Source organism: Rhipicephalus sanguineus, chromosome 2, assembly GCF_013339695.2.
Source record: "Rhipicephalus sanguineus isolate Rsan-2018 chromosome 2, BIME_Rsan_1.4, whole genome shotgun sequence".
NCBI classification, from domain to species: domain Eukaryota; kingdom Metazoa; phylum Arthropoda; class Arachnida; order Ixodida; family Ixodidae; genus Rhipicephalus; species Rhipicephalus sanguineus.
Window position 1 is genome coordinate 19,345,837 of NC_051177.1, and position 24,068 is coordinate 19,369,904.

Here is a 24,068-nt window from a genome sequence, read left to right on the forward strand (position 1 = left end):
AACTGCCATCAAGCAGAACATTTGGCTTCCAAGAAACGTGCAAGTCGAAATGTCTCACCACACAGGGTCGCCGATGTTATACTTCGTCGCCATGCTGAACGAAGAGCGTTGTGGAGGCTGACGGGATTGCAACAAAACGCGCGCGGTTTTTATATCCAAACGCACGCGCAGTTTCGTAAACAACTTAATTTTATCAGAACTGTACTAATACATGAAACATATAATAAAAGATAATCATATCTGTTCTTTTTCATAACTCAAATGGCGTTGCTTTTATAGTTTGTTTTACTAGGCACTCGAGCATTGCTTTCGGGCCTGGTTTCGGTGTTCAATATGCGCATATCAGAGGTGTTCAACAAATTTCTCGGCCAACGACATTCAACCACGCTGTTGGGTCCCTTTTGTCGCATCACACCAGCGCAGTTTTCTGAAGCTATTTCATTCGATAATGGAAAATGTCTACTTACCACAACGCTACATAATGTTGGATAGAAAGCTTCCATTATGTCCCCCACGCAAGCAAGCGCGTTCAGACGCTCGGCGCGTTTTCTCAAAACTGGCGGTGTCATCGAGTCACGACTACGCAATTACAGCGATTACACCAGTCGGTTTCTGTTGTAGTTTTTCATAATCAGCCATGCGCCCCAGCTTGGAGTGGATTCGCTTGTAAGTGTGCTCTGGAGGAACTACATGGCCCCATATACCTTGTCCTCTTTTGTCAGTGCCCATATTGTGCTTCTCAACAATATTGAAAAATAGACCCCGTGCAAAATTTGCCATGCCTAAAGATGTATGGTATTATCCATTTATCGCTGTCCTCCTTCACAACTACTTGTTTCACAATAGACTGACACTGTGATAAGTCTTGTGACCACACGAGCTATCAATATAAGCACCAGCAGTTCTCCTGCAACATATACAAGCATGTCAGTTTATATTACTGCTTGTATTTACTACCATGGAAAGTAATTCACTGGGCAGTGCCATTTTTATGTAGAACCATGGGAGCAAACAGCAGGTGATATATCATAAAGGTGTACACATGCTAAAGAATCTTGGTGACTTTCAACAGTTCTCAAGATCATACGAGATGAAAAAGCCTTTCATGAACTTGGTGGCTTTAGAAGTCCTTAAGATTTCGAAGCTTCACGCACAGCTGAAGCCTTAAAAGGTTAGCAGTGAGCATCTTTTAGAAAAGACGTATGTAACAACTGTGCTAGCGTGTCACACTTTCGACAAGACTTTCTTCACCATTCATCTTCACTTATCTTGATGGTGCATGGCGCACCATCAAGATAAGTGAAGTCCGTTGTTGGAACTGTTCCGTTCCAACAACGGACTACCCACGTCGATACCCAGCAGTTCACATGGGGGACAAACTGCACTAATTTGTGATTTTCGTACAGAGGAGCTAGGCAGAAGTGGTAGACACCTTAATGGGCCTTTTTAGATGCAAGGAATATTACGGCGGAGCTCAATCCGGTGGTGGTGGTGTGCAGCGTGACCACCCTTACTGCGCATGCACAGACCCTCTCCCCACACCTCCTCTCCCTTTCCTCCCGTTTCCCTATCCCCTCTGAAATGCGGGCTCGACATGCCGAAACGCTGCTTCGCATCGCCTCATGGTCCCCTTTAGCGGGAGATGGCGTGAGTTTTCATGAGGGTAGTCTGCGCATGCGCAGGGGTGGAGACGACACACACGCCATGTCTTTTGGGGGTCACAACATGGCGAGAGGAGCGCACTGAGCGCCACCTGGCGTGGCAGATTTGCAAATTTCCCCGAAAAACACCAGGCATCCGAGAATGTCAACTGGCACGCAGCGGGCAACTTCGGAGGCCACGAAACCCCAGTTTTGATTTAAGCGATCTCCACTAGAGGCGCTGTTCAGACCTGAAAAAGGCCCATTTTTTCAAAACATTGCTCACACAGCACACTTGTCTTGTATTCACTGAGTTTAATCTCACCGTCTTCCCAACAACTAGAGCACAGCAAATGGAGCTCATGTTCTTTTCTTGCTGTCAGAACACACAGGCTTCCATTTGCACACACGTCAGCTGTAATAATAATTGCAAGGGTTTTACGTGAAGAAGCCACAACATAATTACGAGGCACGTCATAGTGGGTGACACCGGATTAATTTTGACCACCTGGGGTTCTTTAATGTGCAGCTAAGTACAAGCACACAAGTGTTCTTGCATTTCGCTCCCATCGAAATGCAGCCGCTGTGGCCAGGAATTGAAACCGCACCCTCGAGCTTAGCAAGCTGTAAGGAGAAAGATGCTAGTATTTGGCCTCCCCAAGACCACATGAAATGCTGGAGGCGCAAGGTGGAGGTTATGTGATAGCATGTTATCCATGCGTACCTGCACAGAAAGAATACATGCCAAAATACAGATATGATGACTCCTTTATAGTGCATGTACTCGATTATTAATGTATACAGAGCCTTCCTTCTGATGGATTTTCTGCATTGATATCATATTTACATATTTATAAGCCCAATATAGATATTTCTCTCATATGCTGAGGGCTTGCTTCATGTCTTCTTCCTATATTCAAGAAGAAAGAAAGAAAAACAATGTTATTACTACACAATATACAAAATACTCTTAATACGAAAAACACAATTTAAATGTTGCATCTAGCAATGAGACGGTTTGCATTTGGAGAATGTATGGCTAAAATCACAATTGCATTTTGACAGTGACAGGGAACACGGTGGCAGAGCTAATGACTTGCCCAGCTTTCCCTGATGTATGTGTGTTCGTAAAACAATCTGCTACTAAGTGAAAACTGGCGCCAATTTATTGAAAGGTGATACTTTTGCTGCACGGAGTTGATGGTCCCTTACTTACCCTATCTACTTTTGTAATGGCCGCTAGTACCACCCATATGTAGCACGAAGCCACAAGGGAATCCATGTCACTTTCTCAGAAAGAAAGGTTTTAATTTGCTGAAAAATTGGGCCTGGCCCGGTGATCGAACCTGGGACCAACGCCTTTCCGGGGCGGTCGCTCCACCAACTGATGATGCCAATTAATTCACCACCGTGCTGCCAAGTGCTAGCTTCCTGGTTAGCAAAATTGGCAGAGTGACCGCCCCGGAAAGGCGTTGGTCCCGAGTTCGATCCCATAGCCAGTACGAATCTGACGCAACTAAGCTTCCTTTCTGAGAAATCCATATGGATTTCCTTGTGGCTTGGTGCTACAAACAAGTGCTTGTCAATTTCCCTTTCTTAACCCTTACACCCCCTTGCGGGATTCCCCAGAACCGATTTGCAGTATTCTGTGTCAATGTGCTTTGAGTTGTCGATTAATTTGCCTTCGCACTGCCAATTGCTAGCTTCCTGGTTAGCTCAATTATTTACGTTCTATGTGCGAGTAAAAGCGTATGAGGGCTGCCGAGGATTGTGGCCCAAGCGTAGAGGAAATGCACGGGCCATCTCTCTCACGTGAAATGTGCACGGACGGTTCCCGGAAGGGTTAGCTGCATTGCTCCAGCAGAAACTGTGTACTCTGACCGACCGGGTGTGGTCGCCCGTGGTTTCACGCGCCATATCTTTACAGGGATTAACAGAAGGCTCATACCTTTGTACGTGTTGTGTTTTATCGTAAAATTTGCATTGGATCCACAGACAGCACAAAGCTAGCTTCACTTGCTGCGGCAGCCGCGTTTCCTTATGCCAGTGTTTTGTTGCGTTGTGCCAGGTTGCATGGTAAAGGAGTGAGCTGCTAACCTTACTTTGTATAACATTCCCATTTGTTGCTATTGCATTCATTCCTTTGCCCTTGCGGCAAAACTGCAACTTTTTTGTAACGAGAGCAGCTTTACTCCATACTCATTTGGCAGACGTTGACACATCGTTATGCAACGGTGGAGAGAAAGATTCTTCTGCTTCACGAAGCGCCAGATCCATCTATTGCTGGCTTTAAATGCTGTAACCGGAATGCGTTTGTTTCAAGTGATGCCGAGCACTTTCATGCACAACATCTCCACTGAAATTTCATAGCCATTGCTCTGCATCTCTGCCACGTACTGCAGAAGCGAGTCTGATATCTCCAGGAACATGCCGTGCTTGACTCCGAAAGTGCACCTCTCTGCATTTGTTTTTCCGAGTGGAGCTTCTTGGGAGCACCATCGTCGCATAAATTTTTCAATGACCTCGAATTTACAACCAGCCACCCGTTTTCCACTTTCTGAGCAAAGTCAATCGCTTGGCAAAAAGCATCCTCTGTTTTTTAAGGAAAGAAAGAGTATGCGGATATTACAAGGTTCAGACATGCCAGTGAATAGATCACGCAGGTAATTACATAACGCAAGACGAAACAAGTTGTCAACACAGAGCATCGTACAAATGCATACTGCATAGGCGCATGACCGCACACTGGCAAGCGTATGTGTAGGTATCTTAGTGATCATGGTCAAGTCGATGAGCAGGTCCCATTTTACTTTGGTGGGATGAGTGCTGCCCTTGTGTGCCACTTGCACAGTCGGGAGTGACTGTCAATGTGCATACATATGATGCGCATCCCACTTGGCCAATGACCTTGGCTTGGCCTGCACAACATGGTGGTGCACAGTCATTTGACTGTTCGTGCGAGGACAATGCCCTTGATGTGCACGTCTCTCTGCACGGTAAATGTTTCGATAACATCAACATTGTTTCATGTTATGAACATGAACAATGTTTCAGATAACATTCATGTGCCTGAGCACAATGTGGCCCATGCAGCCACATGCTATGTATTGAAGACCACACGTGTGCTTTGGGCAAGCTATGTAAAAGGCAGTTCTAATGCGCACACTGTACTATATGTTTTTTATAGAGCTGCATGAATAGCAAGATTCTGGGTGCGAAGCAAATTCGAATACAAAAGTTTGAGTGCGAATCGAATTGAATATTTTTAGAATATTGCTCGAATACTTCGAAGCTAAATTACAGAAAAATGTTGCAGAGGATCCCCAAGCATGTTCTGATAAGATGGCAACATGAAAACATTTTTTTGGCTAGGTTGGTGTTACAGAGGGGTGCTGCAATGTGGTGTTCTCGAGTTGTGTTATAAGGAATGAGGAAATGCGGAGGCCGAATTGTGTTTATTTACATTATTCGGTACAACCACAGAGGTGCCAACAACTTTTTTACATCTCTTCAATTTTGTTGTCGAGATCCTATAAATCATAACGTCGATGAATCTTCTGCTGATGTCGACGCTAAGCCTGCAACATTGGCAACGGACTCGCTGCAGCTACATGCTGCAAAATCACCATGCATGCTGCTGTAACACTGCCTGTACAGAAATTGAAGGCCAACTAATCTGGCGGACTAGGGTGCGCAACCTTTGAGTCGGGAGTTCCTTTTCTACCACAAAAATTCCCCTCTCCAAACTCCATGGCTTTGAGCGGTTTCTGCGACAGTTCTTGGGCCAGCGTGACTACCGATGGGAGATGTCGCTTGTTTTCCGCACACAGCTTTTGCGGATGCCAGATGAATGCGCGCTTTTGCAAACCTGGCCAACTAACGCTTTCGCATTAAAATGTAGCACAAGACCTGGCCAAAAACAAAACAATTACTTTTTGCATGGCAACCCGTAGACCTAGTGGCAGCACACTGTCCGCTGCATGAAAACGAAACTGTGTTGCTAGCTGTCGCACAGTGATGCGGGTGATGTAACGTGCAGCATTGGCATAAGCCTGGATAATTTGATATTCGCTGTTTTTAGTGTGATACTAAAGAATTTGATATCACAGGCTGATTTCAGGGTGCCAAGACATTATTCGTAAAGCATGTTTCTCAAAAAGAGTCGATCGAGTATGAAACGGGAACCACATTTGTGGCACTGGCAACAGCATCGTCACCATAAGATGGCGATGGAACGCATTTTAAAGCTAGTTCGCTCAGACGAATTTCGTGCTTGATTACAGTCTGTCAGCGCCAAATTTGTTCCCAGCGAAGTGGAAATGGTGTGCGCACCTTTGATTCTGAAAGCTCATATCAAAGAAAAGTTCTTTCGCACACTGTGAATAGCTACGTCGCATCTACTCTGCGTGCCCGAAACCTGTGTCCACGAGTGGTGCAAACAAAGGAATGAAATCTTTATTTGCATGTCGACTAGGAAAAGTTTGTACGGGCTAAAAATAAAAAAATATCCGGACTTCGATGACAAGCTTGCAGACTTCCTCAAGCAGCTCTGTGTTGAGGTAACTGCCCTTAAATCGGCACACGATTGAGGTGTATCCAGAAGCGACCTTAAAGCCAGCAAAAGTGGATCACTGAAGGAAATGAATTGCCAGCAGAATAACTTTCACTTTTTACGCTGCACTCTTTCTAGTCTGAGTGCACCAATCGAGCTACCTTGTCTAAAATACTGTCAGGGTACTGTGATGGCCGTTAACCTTTTTGATAGGTCAATGTTCATGAGGAGAATTGGATTTGTGTGCATCATTTACAAGAGCTGTGATTTGACTTTTAGGTAACGATGCCGTTATATTTATTTTCCAGATGTTCGAATCCTTCAAAAGTAAAATTCCAGTGCAAATCGAATAGCAAGCACTATCAGAAAAATTTTGAAAGTTTGAATATTCGCAGATCCCTAGTTTTTTATATGATCTGCCTGTAGACATGGCATGCATTAAATATTGAAGCAAGGGACAGCACGCATGCTTTTCGCACACAACAAAGGCAGCACTATGATGGCTTGTGCTCGCAGTGATCGAGTGAGCCACGGGCCCGAAGCATCGTGCAATAATAAAATCTTCTGATACCTTTGCACATTTTCCCAAATAATATGTTTTTCATGTTTTTTTTTTTTCAAGATGTGAACGAGGTTTTAATGCCTCATAACGACTCCTTCCCACTGACTGCAAGACAAGCGAAATACAAGATGATGAATAAAGACAAGCTCTGTTCTTATTGGAAATGGCAAATTCAACTGAGACAAATTTTCATCAGATTGGAAGCTTTCTTTATCAGAAATCCATATGGTTTTCCTTTTTAACTTTGGCTACAAACAGGTGAATCACAATTTTTCTTATTCGATTTGCAGGTCCTTACTTTGTTGCTCATAAAAGCTGAAATGGAAGAGGTAGGCTGGACTCACTTTTTCTTGAATGGAGGCGGACGACCAAGCCTCGTAGTGTCCAGGGAGCCCGACTCAACTGAGTCAACCAGAGAGCCTATGCTGACTTCAGCAGAAAGTGGTGGAGAGTCACTCACAATCACTATTTCTTCATCTGCATCCAGCTGCCTGAAAAATGAGAGGAAGACGAGCCTGAAGGTACTGCTGCACAAATGGTTGATGTCAAGCTAATGCAGGCAAAATATGAATGTTTTTTACTAATCAGCCTGAAAAATGAGAGGAAGACGAGCCTGAAGGTACTGCTGCACAAATGGTTGATGTCAAGCTAATGCAGGCAAAATATGAATGTTTTTTACTAATCAGCCTGAAAAATGAGAGGAAGACGAGCCTGAAGGTACTGCTGCACAAATGGTTGATGTCAAGCTAATGCAGGCAAAATATGAATGTTTTTTACTAATCAAAATGTTTATATTTAACGCTTTCAAACAGCACCAGCTGCACACTCTCACATATGTGCCAACAGCAAAATTTTTTGATGGAGTAGTGCTGGGTACTGACTAAAATGTACTTTAATATATTCTTCTGTAAGGGCTGCGTCTTTAAGTTACAGTCTGAATACTGACAACATTTTGTATGTGGGCTGCAACTTTTTTTTTTTCACACTTGAACATTTTAGTTGCAGCCATGCAGCGGTATCCCTACATAGTACTGACACTGTACATAGCTGAACATTGCCCTGCTCTTCAGTTGTAGTTGCAGCTGCTAATCTTTTGGTAGAAAGCTCACTGAAATTAGTGTTGGTATTACAAAGAAATTCATTTCTAAGTGCACTGGGAGAGACTGCAAACCGTGTCTGTGCTTTAAACTGTTGTGGAACTGTGGTTTATTCTTCAAGTCAACTTCCTTGGAGAACAAAGATATATTCTGCAGCAGCCATAGTCACATATTGGAGTACTGGAATTGATAATATTAAATGGCAGGTAAACATAAAAAAGTCCGTTCCATGATTGCTGAGAATAAATCAGTGGCCACCATAAACTGATTGACATTGACAAACAGATTATGCAGCTCAAATTAAGAAAAGTATACAGTCAACATCTCATTTTTCCAAACATTCGAGGGGATTACGAAGTTGTAAGAAAAATTATGTAGTCTAAAGAAATTAATTTGTGCCCTTTTACTTTCCTCAAGGAGTCAAATGGCCACAGCCATGTATGAAGCGATGTCATAACTGTGAAGGCATGACAGTACACTTATCAGGTGTCTCGGTGCTCATACAGTAAAACACGGTAAATGTGTCCATGCCGGGAATGCGGCACAACTGCACACTAACCATCAATTGCGTAACTTACCGTATTTACTCGAATCTAACGCGCACCTTTTTTCCAGGAACACGAGTCCAAAAATCGCATGCGCGTTAGAATCGAGTACCGAAAAAAAAAAGAAACTCGGTTATCGCATTGCCATCGACACTTCAAAATGGCCGCCTCCTATGCGCCTTGGCCATTTCTGCCACTTTTTCAGTTCGTACGTGTGCTGAGGAGATTGTCATCCCGTTCTGCGTTCGCATCGACGGCATGGAAGTGCCGACGCCAAATACTCGATGAGTGCACCACGATGCCGCATTTAAAAGAAGTTATTACACGTGCAGAGACACGGACGGAAATCGGGCCGCATCGCGGTCGTTCGGAGTTCCCGAAACGTGCGTGCGAGACTGGCGCAAACAGAAGCAGAAGATTTTTTACAGCAAAGCTTCACGAAAAGGTTTCAGTGGACCAAAGCAGGGCCGGTTTCCCGAAATCGAAGAGTGTTGACAGCGACAAGGAGTTGTCCGACAGCGACGAGGACTGATCCATTACGCGACTCGTATCGCCGCCGTAGTGGTGACAGTTTTAGCGGCAAGGCCAGCTTTTTGACTTTGTGTTGTACTTTTTTGAAACTTTAGTTCTTTAAAACCCAAATACTTGTTCTTCTGATGTGCGATGTTTGACTCCTACGGACTTTTTTTGTTCTTTTCTCTCACGAAAAATGGGTGCGCGTTACAATCGATGTATTATTATTTTTTTTTTTTGGTCGCGGAAAACGGGTGCGCGTTACAATCGAGGGCGCGGTAGAATCGAGTAAATACGGTATGTGCACTGCTGCTACCAACCCCTGTGCACATGCTCATCTGTGCTCCCACGTGAAAGGTCAACCTCAAAAGATAAATTCTCTCTGAATTAATGTTTACCTGTCTTTCGCTTGTCATTGAGGGACCAGGAGTGTGTATCCAAAGCTTGAGGATTTCGTTACAGTGAAATTGCGGCATCGAGTTACAACACTAAATCTCGAAAAAAAAAGAATAGTTTTTGACGGAGCAAAGAGCGGGTAATTAAAACAGTTTGTTACATTGTGGATTCCGTTAACCCTTAGTGCATCAGCGGGACACATATATCCCATTTTTCCTTCTGCAAAAGTATTTTTCTCCCACATCACCTGTCGCAATTAGCGCAATGCTAAATGGCTGCTATCTTACCTAAGTCTATGTAAGCCCAAGAAACATTGTTTTACCGTTGTTTTGGAAGTTAACAATAGTGCCACAGTGCCGTTGAAATTTGTTCCATTTTTTATGCAAGCTTCTGAATTTTCCTCTCGTCAAGATAAAAAAGACCTGTCATCGAAAATGCCAGGTAATTTTCTCTTTTTCTGGTTTTTCTAGAGAGCAACTTCAGTGGTGATGATGACCTTACTGCAAGCGATGTGCTCTCCGCCATGCTCAAGTGGTCCTGGCAGCAGACAAAGGCACGTTTGGGTTGTCGCCTAATAAAAGTGCGCAGTATGGTTACAACAGCGCTACGCTTGCCATACCACACACGTGCGTTTAGCGTGATAACGTTTTTTCTCGGTGCCTGTGATCCGCAATGCTCAACTATGCAACCGCGAGCTGCTTTCGTTTCTACAAAGCGGAGTACGTTTGAACGTGGTACCGCATAACGCGGCGGCTGCGATCAGCGGCCCAGCGCTTTCAGGTTGTCGCTTATTAAAAGCATGCAGTAGGCTTCTTGAAGTAGCGCTACACCACATGCGTGCCTAACCAGATAGGTGACAATACTTATTGTGATAAGGTTGTCAGCAATAAGTCATACTGGCACATTCGTCGGTGGCCACCACCTCGCCTTCGTTCTGTTCCGATGCTTTCGGAATCATTGATCGACTAATCTGTTGCAGTTCTCGAAAAGACGGAAAACCTTTGTCAGCACATAGTGGCGCAGTTAACTTTTATGCATGGTAATAAACAGTGTGAAAAACTATAGACAAAAGGGAAGAACAAACGGGACGAGCGCTGTCCTTTTGTCTACAGTTTTTCGCACTGTTTTATTACTATGAATACATAACCAACTAGCCCAGCTTATCACTCTCTTAAACTTTTACGGCACAAAAAGTTATTGTGGTACGCAGGGTATGCACTAACCGGTAGGCATAGGACGAATCACTACAGCTTAAGTGATCAGTGAATGCATTAGGTCTATGAGACTCAGTCAGGCATTCGTCCAACTACGTTCGGACTTCTGGCCAAATTTCAGGTCCAAAACAGCATTAATTGAGCCCCCAACTCTGCCAAATCTTTCATCTCCATATTGGAACCAGCGTTTTCTTGAGTTAATACATTTGCGACCGTAGCGGAGTTTGAAAGGCAGCTTTGCCGCAATACGGGGGTGTGATGAGGTGAAACATATTGAAAATCTAGGGACCACTCCAAACGGACGTTGAATGTCTCTTGGCCAAGTTCGACCGTAGCGGAGTTGAAAGGCAGCTTTGCCGCTACGGGGGTGTGATGAGGTGAAACATATTGAAAATCTAGGGACCACTTCCAAACGGACGTTGAATGTCTCTTGGCCAAGTTCGACCGTAACGGACCTTGAAGGCAGCTTTGTCGCAATACGGGCGTGTGAGGAGGTGAAGCATATTAAAAATCTAGGGACCACTTCCAATCAGACGTTGACTGTCTCTTGCCTAAGTTCGACCGTAAAGGAGCTTGAAAGGCAGTTTTGCCGCAATACGGGGGTGTGATGAGGTGGAGCATATTGAAATCTAGGGACTACTTCCAACCGGACTTTGTCTCTTGGCTAAGTTCGACCGTAACGGAGCTTGAAAGGCAGCTTTGCCGCAATACGAGAGTGTAATGAGGTGAGCATATTGAAAATCTGAAGGTCACTTTCAACCGGACGTTGACTGCATTTGTCTTGGGAAGTTCGAATAGTTCGAATAGTAAAATTTCAGTGCGAATCGAATCGAATAGCAAACACTATTCGTATTCGAAATTTCGAATATTCGCACACCCCTAGTTATAACCTTTAGTATGCTAAAGTGGGTACTATTAATGAGGTTTGACAGTAGATGTATTTTTGGTGAGTGTTTCCTCCACTTTGAGTGCGTTTTTTTCTTCTTTTGGGTGAGATAAATGATGTGTGCTCTGCTGTCCCAGTGTCTCCGCCTCTTTCCATCTCCTTAATACATCCCAGCCCCCGAGATCTGTGACACTCCAGCAGCGCTTCTACTAGAGGCATAAAACTCCACAACACACCCTGCCGAAGAAGCGGTTGAACCCTTGCGATGGTGTGCAAGCGGCTGTTGCTGTTGCTGCTGCTGCTGTGCAGGCCACCTGGATGCGTCATCATCTTTTAAGGGCCCACCTTCCAGGTTCTGCAGAGCACGGTGAAGCTCATCCATGGGCACCTCTTCTGCCTCTGCCATGTTCTCATCTCCATCTTCCAGACTGGGAAAGTGGATCTCACTTGCTGGCTCCTCCTTTACCCTGGCAAGGTAGAGATCCCAGAGAACATCAACAAGGCCTACCAAAGTACCGAATGATGCGCAGTTACAAGCCAACATTTAGAAGCCTCAACTATGCCAGAAAAATTGCCAATCCCTTTAGCTAACGCTAATAAGAGCACAGGCTAAAACATTTGATTCAGTGTTAAGTCACCTCAGTACATCTCTGATCCCCTTTAGTTCACCTTAATTCAAATTTGACTCACATTATGCACTTAATGATCACTTCTAAGAACTTGGCTTACACTTTAATATCCGGGGAATATATGTGCCACACAGGACTTTAGGTACCATTCATGTTGTCAATAACGGATACTAGATTTTTTTTTTTACTCATGAGCCACGTAAGGCTTTCGAATGGAAACAGTCTAATGGACTCATGTAGCTTAACATGACGGCAGTAATAGTACTGATTACGTAGACTACTTACAATATACCCAATGTGTTCAGAAAAAGTGTTTATTACCGTAAAAACCGAGTTATAGCCCGGCCCTGGTTTTTTATAGAGATTTAGGGTGCGAATTTCTGACCGTACTATATGCCCCAAGAATTTCGGCCCAAATGCACTTACGGTTTTGGATGACGGCCTACAATCCCCACTTCTCACACTGCGTAGGTGTGCAATGATCCTTGATAAGCTGCCCGCCGCGTGTACGGAAGCCGTACCCCTTTTTTTTTCTCCGCGTAGGCCACGAGCGCCCCCTATAGCGCGCGCGCGCCTTCTAGCGTAGTCGATAGATGGCGGGATGCAACCATCATCATCGTCACCAGGTTTTTATATTTTTGGATTTTATTCCTGCGGCACTTAAAACGCCTGTCCTGTGTTAAAAGGGAATAGTATTCATAGAACACCTTACTTACTTACTTACTTTACTTACTTCCTAACAAAGGTCACGTGCTGCTGCCTCCGAGATTGCCATCACGCCTGTTACAGTCTCGAAGGTGTAAGCGTATTTCCGCTGGCGCCGGAAGTTGGTCAGGCTACGAGCGCTGCCTCACGGATTTTGTGGTGAACTAAGGGAACCGCCGCCGCCATAGAGTTTCCTACAATACTTACTAGAGGGAACTCTGGCGCTAGTGTCTATGGGAGCTGCAACGCATGACGCTTCAGCCAGCATGGGAATGATGGGTAGTACACAAATTTGTCTAAACTTCGTACTTTCGGCTCCGTTTAGCTTCGCGTTGGCTGCATCCGCTTTGTCGCAAAACGAATTTCAGCAAAAGTCAGCAGTTTCACTTCGCCACTTTAACTTCTTTAGGCTCAGCGATTCAAATCTGGTCACGAAGTTCACAACGATCCATTCTTTTATCCGAAAGAAAACCAAAACATAGCAATAAACAAAGCCACAAGTACGTTTGAAGCCGCAAGCACGAAGACTAGGCAAATTTGTGTACTACCCATCATTCCCATGGTAGCTGAACGATCGCAGCGCCAGAGTCCCCTCTAGTTAATTTTAGGAAACTCTATGGCCGCCGCAATGGGAAAGCGAGCGACGCGGCGGGCATCTAGTCAAGGAGGCATTGGTAGTGTTAGCGGCGTTAGTCTTAACTGGTCAGTTGGTCAGTGGCCTTTGCTTCAACTTGGTGCCCATAACGACGGCCTCGATTTTGCTCCTGTGATTTTACGCCATGTCAGGACCGCGCAGGCAGTACTCTGCTGCTTTTAAAAGAAAAGTTATCGCTGCTGCCGAAACCATCGGCAACTGTGCCGCGGAGCGGCAGTACGGAGTCAACGAGCGGAGCATTCGCGGTTGGCGGAAGCAGAAGGAAGCCCTCTTTGCATGCAGCGGCCAGCGAAAAAGTTTCCGCGGACCAAAAAATGGAGCATTTCCTGACGTGGAACGAGAACTCACAGACTTTGTGCGGGAGCAGCGAGCTGCACATCTCGCTGTCAACATCGAGCTGCTACAAGCGAAGGCAAGGGAGATCGCTCGAGACAAAGGCATTCAGCCGGAGGATTTCAAAGCGAGCAAGCATTGGGTGTCTCGTTTCATGCGCCGCGCTGGGTTCTCCCTACGTCGGCGTACGTCGATCTCCCAGAAGCTACCAGAGAGCTACGAAGAGCACCTCGTGGCTTTTCAAAGGTACATAATTGCGTTGCGAAAGGCAGTCCCCTTTCAGCTGGGCCAGATCGGCAACGCGGATCAGACGCCGGTCTACCTGGATATGCCCTCGGCGCTGACGGTGCATCAAAAAGGCTCCAGGCAAGTTATCGTGCGGTCGACTGGAAACGAAAAAACGCGGGTGACTGTAATGTTGTCCTGCACGGCTGACGGTCGCAAGCTGCCACCCTACGTGGTGTTCAAACGAAAGACGCTGCCGAAGGGGGAGAAGTTCCCGAAAAATGTCGTCGTCCGCTGCCAGGACAAGGGGTGGATGGACGAATCGTTAGTCCTTGACTGGATAAGTCCGTGTGGTGTCGACGGCCCGGAGCACTGCTGGGGCTCCCTTCGATGCTTGTGCTCGACGCGTTTCGGTGTCACCTGGCCGACTCCGTAAAGCGACTGCTGCGCGACTCCCGCACCGAGCTCGTCGTCATCCCGGGAGGGATGACATCACAGCTGCAGCCGCTTGATGTGTGCCTTAATAAGCCATTTAAGGACCATGTCAAGCGCCTGTACGTGGAGTGGATGAGGTCCGGAGAACCAGAAGTGACCCCTGCCGGACGGCTGAAACGGGCCTCGCCAGCGATGCTCTGCTCGTGGATAGTCGAGGCTTGGGCCTGCATTCCAGAGGCGCTCGTTTGCCGCGCCTTCAAAAAGTGCTCCATCTCCAACGCGCTTGATGGCACTGAGGATGATGTGCTGTGGGAGAACATTTCCGACAAGGGAGCTTCGGAAGAGAGTGCGTCCGACGACGACGATGAATGAAATGTCAATAAATGCATTTTTTCCATTTTCCTCGGACTATATTCGGGTGAAAACTTTTTTTCTCACGTTTGCTATCCCCGAATTACACCCCGGACTATATGCGGGTCCGAGCTATATGCGGTTTTTTACGGTAACATCTGCTGTCAGGTGAGTTAGTACATAATTACTAGAAGTTCTAAGAGCCAAATAAGAGAAAGTACACAAATAAGTGCAAGCTTTCAATTGATTTTAATTCCCTGACACGCGTCTTTACATGCTCTCCTACTCTTCCCCCAGTGAAATGCACTTACAGTAACTTTGGATCAAACCTACAACCCCCCATTCAGTAACATACACTCGAAAGTAGGGGTGTGCGAATAGTGAAATTTAATATCGAATCGAATAGGACCGAATAGTAGCCGAAAATATTGAATATCGAATAGTATATTTACACGAAATGTGTACCTGTCACAATGTTAATAGCTAACACGCAGCGCCCTCGTGCGGCGCTGTTGCTTTGTGTGTTGTGGCGTCACACCTGGGGACTGAAAGATGGGGACGCGGGAAAATAAAGAGTTAGTTCGTTTTGGGCTCTCGTAGCGCCATGTCTTATTTTGCTATCTAGTCTCCGGCTATCTTCCGGCCATCTGTACTTGTATCAACTGGCGACGAAGATAAAGAGAATGTTCTCGTGAGTTCCTGCCGCTCCACCATCTGTCCAAATGCCAAATTTCGGCACTCTTGAGCCTTTTGAAGGAGGAGGCGATGACTGGCCCTGCTACGTGGGCCGGCTGAAGGCATTTTTCACGGCGAATGACATCGCGGAAGACAAGCGAACAGCCGTCTTCATCAGCTGCTGCGGGCAGAAAACGTATGTGTTGCTTCGCAATTTGGTCAAGCCTGACCAGCCAAGTGACAAGACGCTGGACGAGATTCTGTTGGTGCTAGGAAACCACTACTGCCCGAAGCCTTCTGCTATTGTGCAGCATTTCCGCTTCAACTCGTGCGTTCGCGCGGAAGGAGAGTCCGTCAGCAACTTCATTGCAGCGATGAAGAGCCTTTCCGAGCACTGCAACTTCGGTAAAGAGCTTGAAAACATGCTCCGCGACCACGTCGTGTATGGCATCAACAACGCAGACGTCCAAACAAGATTGCTGGAAAAAGCGGACCTGACTTTCGAAGACGCAGTGCAGACCGCCCTAGCAATGGAAGCAGCAAAGAAGGATGCAGGGGAGATAGCGCAAAGCTCACGCTAGCACCTTCTTTTCCACCCTCCATGTCTCGGCAGCGCTGGTTGGTGTGTCCTGTTATCGCTGCGGGGATGCACACCTGGCGTCCGCTTGCCAGCATGTGAAGACCGTCTTCAATTACTGCCACAAACGTGGCCACTTGGCAAAGGTTTGCCATACGAAAAGAAAAGACAAGCAATCACAGAGCGACAACTCTCCCAGGCCGCGTTCATTCGTGGGCCGAAGTTCACTGTCGGCGAGCAACCGTCATCGCATAAATACTGTCCAGGATGAAGCCTCCGCTACAGCTTCGCCCGCCGAAGTTTTTGACATGTGGCAAGTTGACTACACCAAGGCGCCTCCGCCTTTTACCGTCATGTTGAAGTTTGCGGCAAGCCGCTCTGCATGGAAGTGGACATGGGGGCGAGCATCTCGGTCACTTGCCAAGTCACGTTTGCTACAGCTTCTACCTTCAATTGCTGTGCAGCCGTCTCAAGTATTTCTGCAAAGCTATACCGGGGATTTAAAGAAGGTACAAGGTAAAGCTGATGTCCATGTAAAGTTTCATGGCAAGGACGCTCACTTACAGATTTTTCTGGCCGGGAACGGATCACCCACTCTGCTTGGACGCAACTGGATGCAGGAATTGGGCATCGGCATCTCCGACGTTGAAGTGAACATTCGTGCACTTGCTGATGTGAAACACGTAGTGCAAGATTACACTGAAGTGTTTGAAGAAGGCTTGGGTACGTTCAAGGGTGCGACAGCTTCACTGCATGTACCTTCAGATGCTCCACCACGGTTCTTCAAGCCACGCCCACTGTCGTATGCCTTGACAGGCGGAGTCACGCAAGAAATTCAGCGATTAATAAGAGATTCCATCATTGTTCCGGTGAAGACAGCTAGGTGGGCTGCTCCAATAGTTCCCGTGACAAAAAGGGATGGGCGCATAAGAATCTGTGGGGACTTTGGTGTCACCATTAACCCAGTTAACGCTACCCATTAACGCTACCCTTTTCCAAGGATTGAAAAGTTGTGGACTGTGCTGGCTGGAGGTGAGAAATTTATGAAGTTGGACTTGTGTGACGCATACCAGCAAGTCATCCTGGATAAGGCCTCTAGAGAGTATGTCACGATTTCGACGCACATGGGGTTGTTTCATTACACCCGCTTACCTTTTGGGGTCTCATCTGCTCCAGCTATTTTTCAACGCGAGATGGCAAACTTGCTCAGGGGTCTGCCACACGTAGCAGTCTATTTTGACGACATTCTCATAACTGGTGCAAATGATGCTGAGCACTGTCGCAACCTATGTGCAGTACTAGGCAAACTTCAAGAATCTGGCCTCAAGTTGAAACTCGAGAAGTGCCACTTCTTCATACCCCAAGTTGAGTATCACGGGCACATTATCAGTAAGGAAGGCCTCTCCTCGAACATAGACAAGGTGTCTGCCATTCTGCACGCTCCTGTGCCACAAGATGTCAAGGAACTTCAAAGCTTCTTGGGACTCGTCAACTTCTATCGGCGTTTCTTGCCCAACCATTCTGCACTTCTCCGTCCGTTGCACTTGCTTCTTGGTGATGGAAAGAAGTGGCAGTGGGGAAAGGACCAGCAAGATGCTTTCACTGCCTGCAAGCATCTGGTGACTTCAGCTCCAGTTCTCGTACATTTTCGCCCAGACAGGCCTGTGTGTCTCAGCTGTGATGCATCACCTTACGGTATAGGTGCAGTTTTGGCGCACAAAGACGCCGATGGCCGAGAACGTCCAATTGCATTTGCTTCGAGAAGTTTATCAAAAGCAGAGCAAAACTATAGTCAACTTGACAAGGAAGCACTGGCCTTGGTGTCTGGCTTGATCGGTTCCACCAGTACTTGTGGGGCATACCGTTTGAAGCACACATTGACCACAAGCCACTTCTTAGACTTCTGGGTGCCAACAAGCCTGTTCCTGTGCAAGCTTCGCCAAGAGTGGTCAGATGGGCTCTGAAGCTCTCCGCGTACAATTACAAACTTGTCTACAAACCTGGCAAAGAGCTCGAGCATGCTGATGCGCTTAGTAGACTGCCGCTGCCCAACGACTGCACTGCATTTCCTCGCCCTGCTGAGATCTTCATGTTGTAGGAGGCATATCCACAACTCCTCTCACCAGCTGTTGTAGCACGAGCCACAAGGGACGATCCAGTATTGAGCCATGTTGTCCTATCTGTGTTTAAAGGAGAAAGCCTCCCAGCGGGACCAGAGTGGAACCCCTTCAATGCCAGAAGTGCGGAACTCAGTCTCCATGAAGGCTGTCTACCATGGGAATCAAGAGTTGTGATTTCGAAAAAATTGCTGGCCCAGGTACTTGGTGTGCTCCATGCCAGCCACCCGGGTATTGAGAAGAGCAAGATGATCGTCAGGAGTCATGTCTGGAGGCCAGGCATTGACGATGACATTGCAAACAGTGTGAAGAGCTGCGCTACGTGCCAGGCTCAACATCGAGCTGCCCAGCCAGTGCAGCAGACACCCTGGCCTTTTCCACAGCGACCCTGGTCTAGGCTTCACATTGATTTCGGGGCACCATTCCTAGGGCATACATTCTTGGTTATAGTGGACGCCTTCTCGAAATGGATAGAAGTCTTCCCTGTGTCTTCCACATCAGCAGACGCTACCATTTCCGCCTTGAGAATGGCATTCGCCCAGCACGGCCTCCCCGACATCATAGTTTTCGGACAATGGTCCTGCTCTTACCAGTGCACAGTACCTAGACTTCTTGACTCGAAATGGAATACGCCGCATGCTGAGAGCGCCGTATCACCCTGCGTCCAACGGTGCCGCAGAGCAAGCAGTACAGATTGCCAAACACAACTGTCCCAGTTCTTATTCCACTACAGGACTACACCTCACGAACTAACGGGTCGGCCACCATGCGAACTCCTGACAGGCGAACCACCAGTTACGGCAAGGCAAAGGAAAAATCAGGGGCGCTGCGGCGTGCTGACAGCTTTGCTCGCGCTTGTTCGGGAGGTTTTTTTCTTTCTTTTTCAGCTTTTATGGGCACGCGCGCATGTTGATAGAACAGCGCCATTCCAGTCAGCAGCGCCACTCCTAACCTCCTAACAGAGGGGGTACGGTAGCAAGTCTCTGTTTTCCCCTATGGTCACGTAACATGGCTCATCTGACAACGGTAATATATTGTGATTCATCGCCATAGGTGCTCGGGCCCAAAAGTCTTCAGGCGCCCGTTCACAGCAGCATTGTAACTGCGCGCCGAAATGATGGGAGTTACTGAACTAGTGGTGCGGTGCGGCAGTGGCGACTGCCCAGCATGAACAAATTTTTACATGCAAAGCCAATCACCGAGGGTTTTGCAGGTCAAAGTCAGGTCGTTTTACGGCACTTGCGGCTTATGCGACCGAACTACGAAAGAAGTCTGTGCCTTCATTTTAGGAGCGAAGTTGTGAAGGGCTTGACAGTTTTCTTATGTGTTTTTCTACGTGCGGAAATGAGATAATCTCCTTTATGATCAACATGCGCTCGCTTTTGAACCAGGATGTCAGTGAAAGTTTAACGAACGGCGACGTTAGCATTAGTTTTAGCCACCCTACCCTAACAAAGTTGCACTATTGGCCTTTGTCACGTTTTAGATATTCGTCCTGTCGAATTATTCAATTCGAATTCGAAACTCGAATATTCGCACACCCCTTCTCGAAAGTACAGTGGGAATGGAAAGAAACACGACCATGCGGCATCTACAATCTCTGCTGCTTAGCATTTACTTTCAAGCGGTTGTAGCCTGGATAGAGATTTTTATTGTCACCAAGGTCAGAGCGTGATGAAAACAGCGCGCCGCGCTGTTCACGTTTCTTTCCATCCTCCCTGTATGTATCCACACACACATACAGAGGGTCCGACATCTGAAGTTTACATTCCCTCTTTGCATGTATGACAGAGAGGACAACATCTCTGCGCAGCACTGACTTGACATTTCTGGAGTCATCAGATGAGCAGCTTTGTGGCAGCTTGACCTTGTGGTAGGTTTGGTGTAGCTTGCGGCAGGTCTTCAGCATGTGCCGATTGTAGCCGACTATGCGGTCATCAAAGAACTCGACCAAAGACTGCAGTCCTCCCAAGCCAGACTCATGCAAGGCATGGTCCATGGCATCCTGTGGCGTGCACAAAGGTCACAAAGTAAGGCACAGCATACACTGTGAAAATCACAGGTGCGAAAACTTCATCAGTAGGGGAACAGAAAAAAAGAGGCTATAAGTTCAATGATGTCTGTGCAATCACTGCACCAACTGAAACTTTTCGAGCAAACTGGAATTCAGGAGATTGTGTTAAGCTGTCTGAGCACAGATACCAGGTTGCACTTATTTTATCAAAACTGAAAGGCATGTACATGGATGGTGTGAAATTATTGACACTGAACATAATCAACCTCTGCTGTTTGATATCTTAAAAACTACAAATTGTACTGGAGAAATGACTGCATATTCGAAAACAGTGCACGAATACAGTCAAACCTCATTAGAGCGAAGCAGTATCAGGGCCATAAATTAGTTCGTTGCATCCGATATTCATTGAAACAGTTGAGATAAAAATGGGCTCTAACAAATCAGCAATATGGCTCGTGCAAAAATTCTAGATACAAAAGCATATTATGCTAGGCTTCCAACCCACTATGGATGGGTTAATCCTTGCCTGTCTCCATGCGGCATTTTAAACTTCAACTCATACGGTGGCACAACCAGTCAAATACACTTTTTTGGTGCTGCATGACCAAAATTTCCACAACTTTTTCAAATGATTAAAAACATGTGGCTGTGAGTAATCTTTCAACATTTATTTTGCTTCATGTTATGCTACTTTTCGAGTTTTGAGCCTCATGCAAACCTAATATTTCTTCGTTACAGCCGATATTGTGGCGGCTCTCGCATTTTTGGTTTCATTATAAAAAAAATTAATGCCACTGACAAGAAGCGTGACCAACTAAAGTCCATAAAAAGTCTGCTATAACTGATAATTCGCTAGTACATCAGTGTCCGTTATAGCGTGCTTCAACTGTATACATAGACCCAGCTAATTTCAACAAAATCGATCAAGAATTAAAAAAAAATTTTAAAGAGCAGCACCACCCCTCCTTAAGTTCTCGGTCCTTCAATATAGTGTGACACTCTGGCTCAGTGGTTCTCAAATGGGGGTCCGTGAAACCAATCCTCGAAAAAAAAAGGGGGGGGGGGGGTGTGCTTTGGAGGCACACTATGTCCCATGACAGCGGCCTAGTCTGAGTTTTGGTATGCTTCACCGCATAACACCTCTGCATTGCCGCAGAGCTAACTTATGTTTCCCCTTCTCCATGGGATTGCTGTAAAGCTTCTGTCGCAGTTTTCTACGACATATGCACACCAGCATGCTTTTTCCAGACTTGCATATCTGAAGCACAAACATAGCTAGAAAGAGGTTGAATGTGGCTGCAGACCACACAACTTATTGAGAAGCTGTTGAGATTGGATTGGCGTGGCACTTTACTTTGACCGCTCTTTGCCAGGGAGAAACAAAACGCACCTACTTCCCGCTGCATGTTGTGCTCGTTTATGAACCGCGCCCCTCACCCCTTCCCTCACTACAAGGGGTCCCTGAAACACCCATGGCTGAGAACCACTGCTCAAAAAGTTCTAGCAGAGTATGAACATATAAATGTTGTTTTTTATTTAAAAATTCACTGAGATGTCTAGGAAAGTAAGAAAGATGGCAAAATAAACAAACATTTAGGAAAGAACATTAGCAATGAGTAATTTGGTCTTACCACAAAGCCAGTCTGACCAGTAAGTGCCTCCCTGTCAACAACACTACGTAGCTGCCAACAGATTCGATGATAAATGTCGCTGCAGACATCTGTCAGAACCTCCAGCACAGAGTTCCAAGTGGCTGAGAAGAAAATGTAACAGAATGTGCCTCTTCAGCTTACTCTACTTCAGTCATCTTATCTCACAAAGTTTTATCTGTGAACCAATATTCCTGTGGTCTGTCATTTTGCTCCAGCAGCCTTCATACCTGTACACTCTAAGAAAAAATCGAGTATTTGGGGAGTATTTCTGCCTACACAACAATAATCGCCATCCACCTCGCGTACTTTCCTCGGGTTATCACCGCGGTCCCGGCACTTGCCGGTCACGAACGGCGCGCGCGTTATCAGCATGACATAGCATTCTTGAAAGGAAAGTGACGAGAGCCGGGTTTTCAAGAAAGGAAACGCGAGCAAAGCAGATGACGATTATTGTTGTGTAGCAGAAATACTCCCCAAATACTCGCTTTTTTCTTAGAGTGTATGTCAGAGTTTTACTTTTATTCCATCACTCTACTCCCATCCCTTTCCTTATTTATTTTTCCATTTCCTCACTACATCTCTTCAGCCTTCTAGCTCTAAATTTGTTTCGTATCAGGCAAGATTCAAGCAGCAGCCACAAATATGACAAAAATTTCTGCTACTCAAGAAGGAAGATGGAAAGGAAAGCAATAGCACAAGAGCATTTCAGACTCTAGAAGGAGAAAATGGTATGAGCTTACTGTCAAAGCCAGCATGTGCACAGATAGCAGTGATTGCTCTTCGAAGAACAATCCGGGTCGCATGATCCCCTAGCTGAGGTGGTGGTTTCCAAGTGCATTTTCTGAACAAAGAGAACAGCAGGCAAGAGGACAGCAGGCATTAAAGGACAATACCACTTCATTTGGGTACAATACATGCTCAGCCATCTAACAAGAGTGGTGGATTTGAAGGGCCTTGTTAAAGTGTCCCCGAAACATTTTTTTTGTTTAATTTTGTCAGCACTTAGGCTACAGCATCATCAAATAATTTGCACCATAAGTTAAGCAACACAGCTTGTATTAAGGCAGCCTAGGGCCAAAAATATACCTTCCTTCTCAGCACTGCTATTTCCCCTTAAACCGTTGAACGTGCAGCCGTCGCTGGCAACAGCAGTGCACTCGACAGGTAGAGTTGTGCTTTCCTCTGCGTGGCCTCTGGTGTCCACTGCAGCAGCATGACAGCGCGCTGCCAAAGTGGATCGTGGAGGCCATATAGAAGGAAGCACACGGCTGAGCACCGGCACTACCAGAGTCAACAATTAGCAGTGTTAAAGTTGATTGCTGATAAATGTTAACAATGTTTCACAGTTTAAGTGTAACCTTTACAGTGCTCTTTATGACTCTAGGTATGATTATAAACCCTTTGAATGTCGATTTTTTTTTTCGCGAAATGCGTCCCAAAAATGTGTATTTTTTTTTATTGCTGAATTGAATTCTTCACACAAATCTCTTTAGGAAAAATACTGTCTAAATTTTTTGGGGGGTGACCGTAAAGTGACAAAAATTCTTTGTGTTGTTACATGCACATGATTTTTTCATGAGTAACAGCAAGATAAATTCTAAAAAAAAACCTACTATATGACTGTTAAGAAATTATGCGTTGCAGTAAACGTCTGCGCAGTTCATATACATACAAAAATAAGTGCACAGAGTGGTGTCAAAGGAAACACAGAGGGAGAAAAGCCACTTTTTATCCAGTCAGCATCGTCTCACCACGCATGCTTTTGAGATGTCGCTCGCTCATCAACCTCTGAATCTTAACTCGTAAAAAACACCTCACATGACGTGTTGACATTTACTGAACCAGATTCTGATTCACGAGTTGATCGGCGATTCCTCCGAATCACTGCTAGACTCACTTTTGCAGCCGAGAAACTGGCGCGCACTTCCATAGCGCAAGCAAACTGCGCGAGTGAGCACACTGAAAAAAACTGTACAGTAGAGCTGTGCGAATAGTAAAATTTCGGATGCGAAGCGAATTCGAATATTGAAGTGTGAGTGCGAATCGAATCGAATATTTTTCTAATATTTCTAGAATATTTTTCGAATACTTCGAAGCGAAATTGCAGAAAAAAACGTTAGAGAGAATTCCTAAGCATATTGTTATGAGATAGCAAGATGAAAGTGTTTCTTTTTGTTAGGTTGATGAAGCACTGGCGGGGTGGTATTTCATAGTTGTCTTATCAAGAATGAGGCAATGTAGAGGCCGAATTGTACTTATGTACATGATTTGGTGCAACCAAAGTGTTGCCGA

At 45.9% G+C, this 24,068-nt stretch overlaps 1 protein-coding gene and 1 pseudogene across 1 annotated transcript in view; both read right to left on the minus strand.

The window, feature by feature from the left end:
• The window catches only part of LOC119381077 (putative oxidoreductase GLYR1 homolog), a 42,388-nt gene extending 42,233 nt beyond the window's left edge, over positions 1-155 (minus strand). Inside the window, exon 1 of the mRNA XM_037649064.2 lies at positions 59-155. Coding sequence (XP_037504992.1) covers positions 59-93 — 35 coding nt within the window. The 5' untranslated portion in view covers positions 94-155. The remainder of the gene's footprint in view (positions 1-58) is intronic.
• A 2,224-nt stretch (positions 156-2,379) lies between these two features.
• The window catches only part of LOC119382487 (STAGA complex 65 subunit gamma-like), a 33,893-nt pseudogene continuing 12,204 nt past the window's right edge, over positions 2,380-24,068 (minus strand).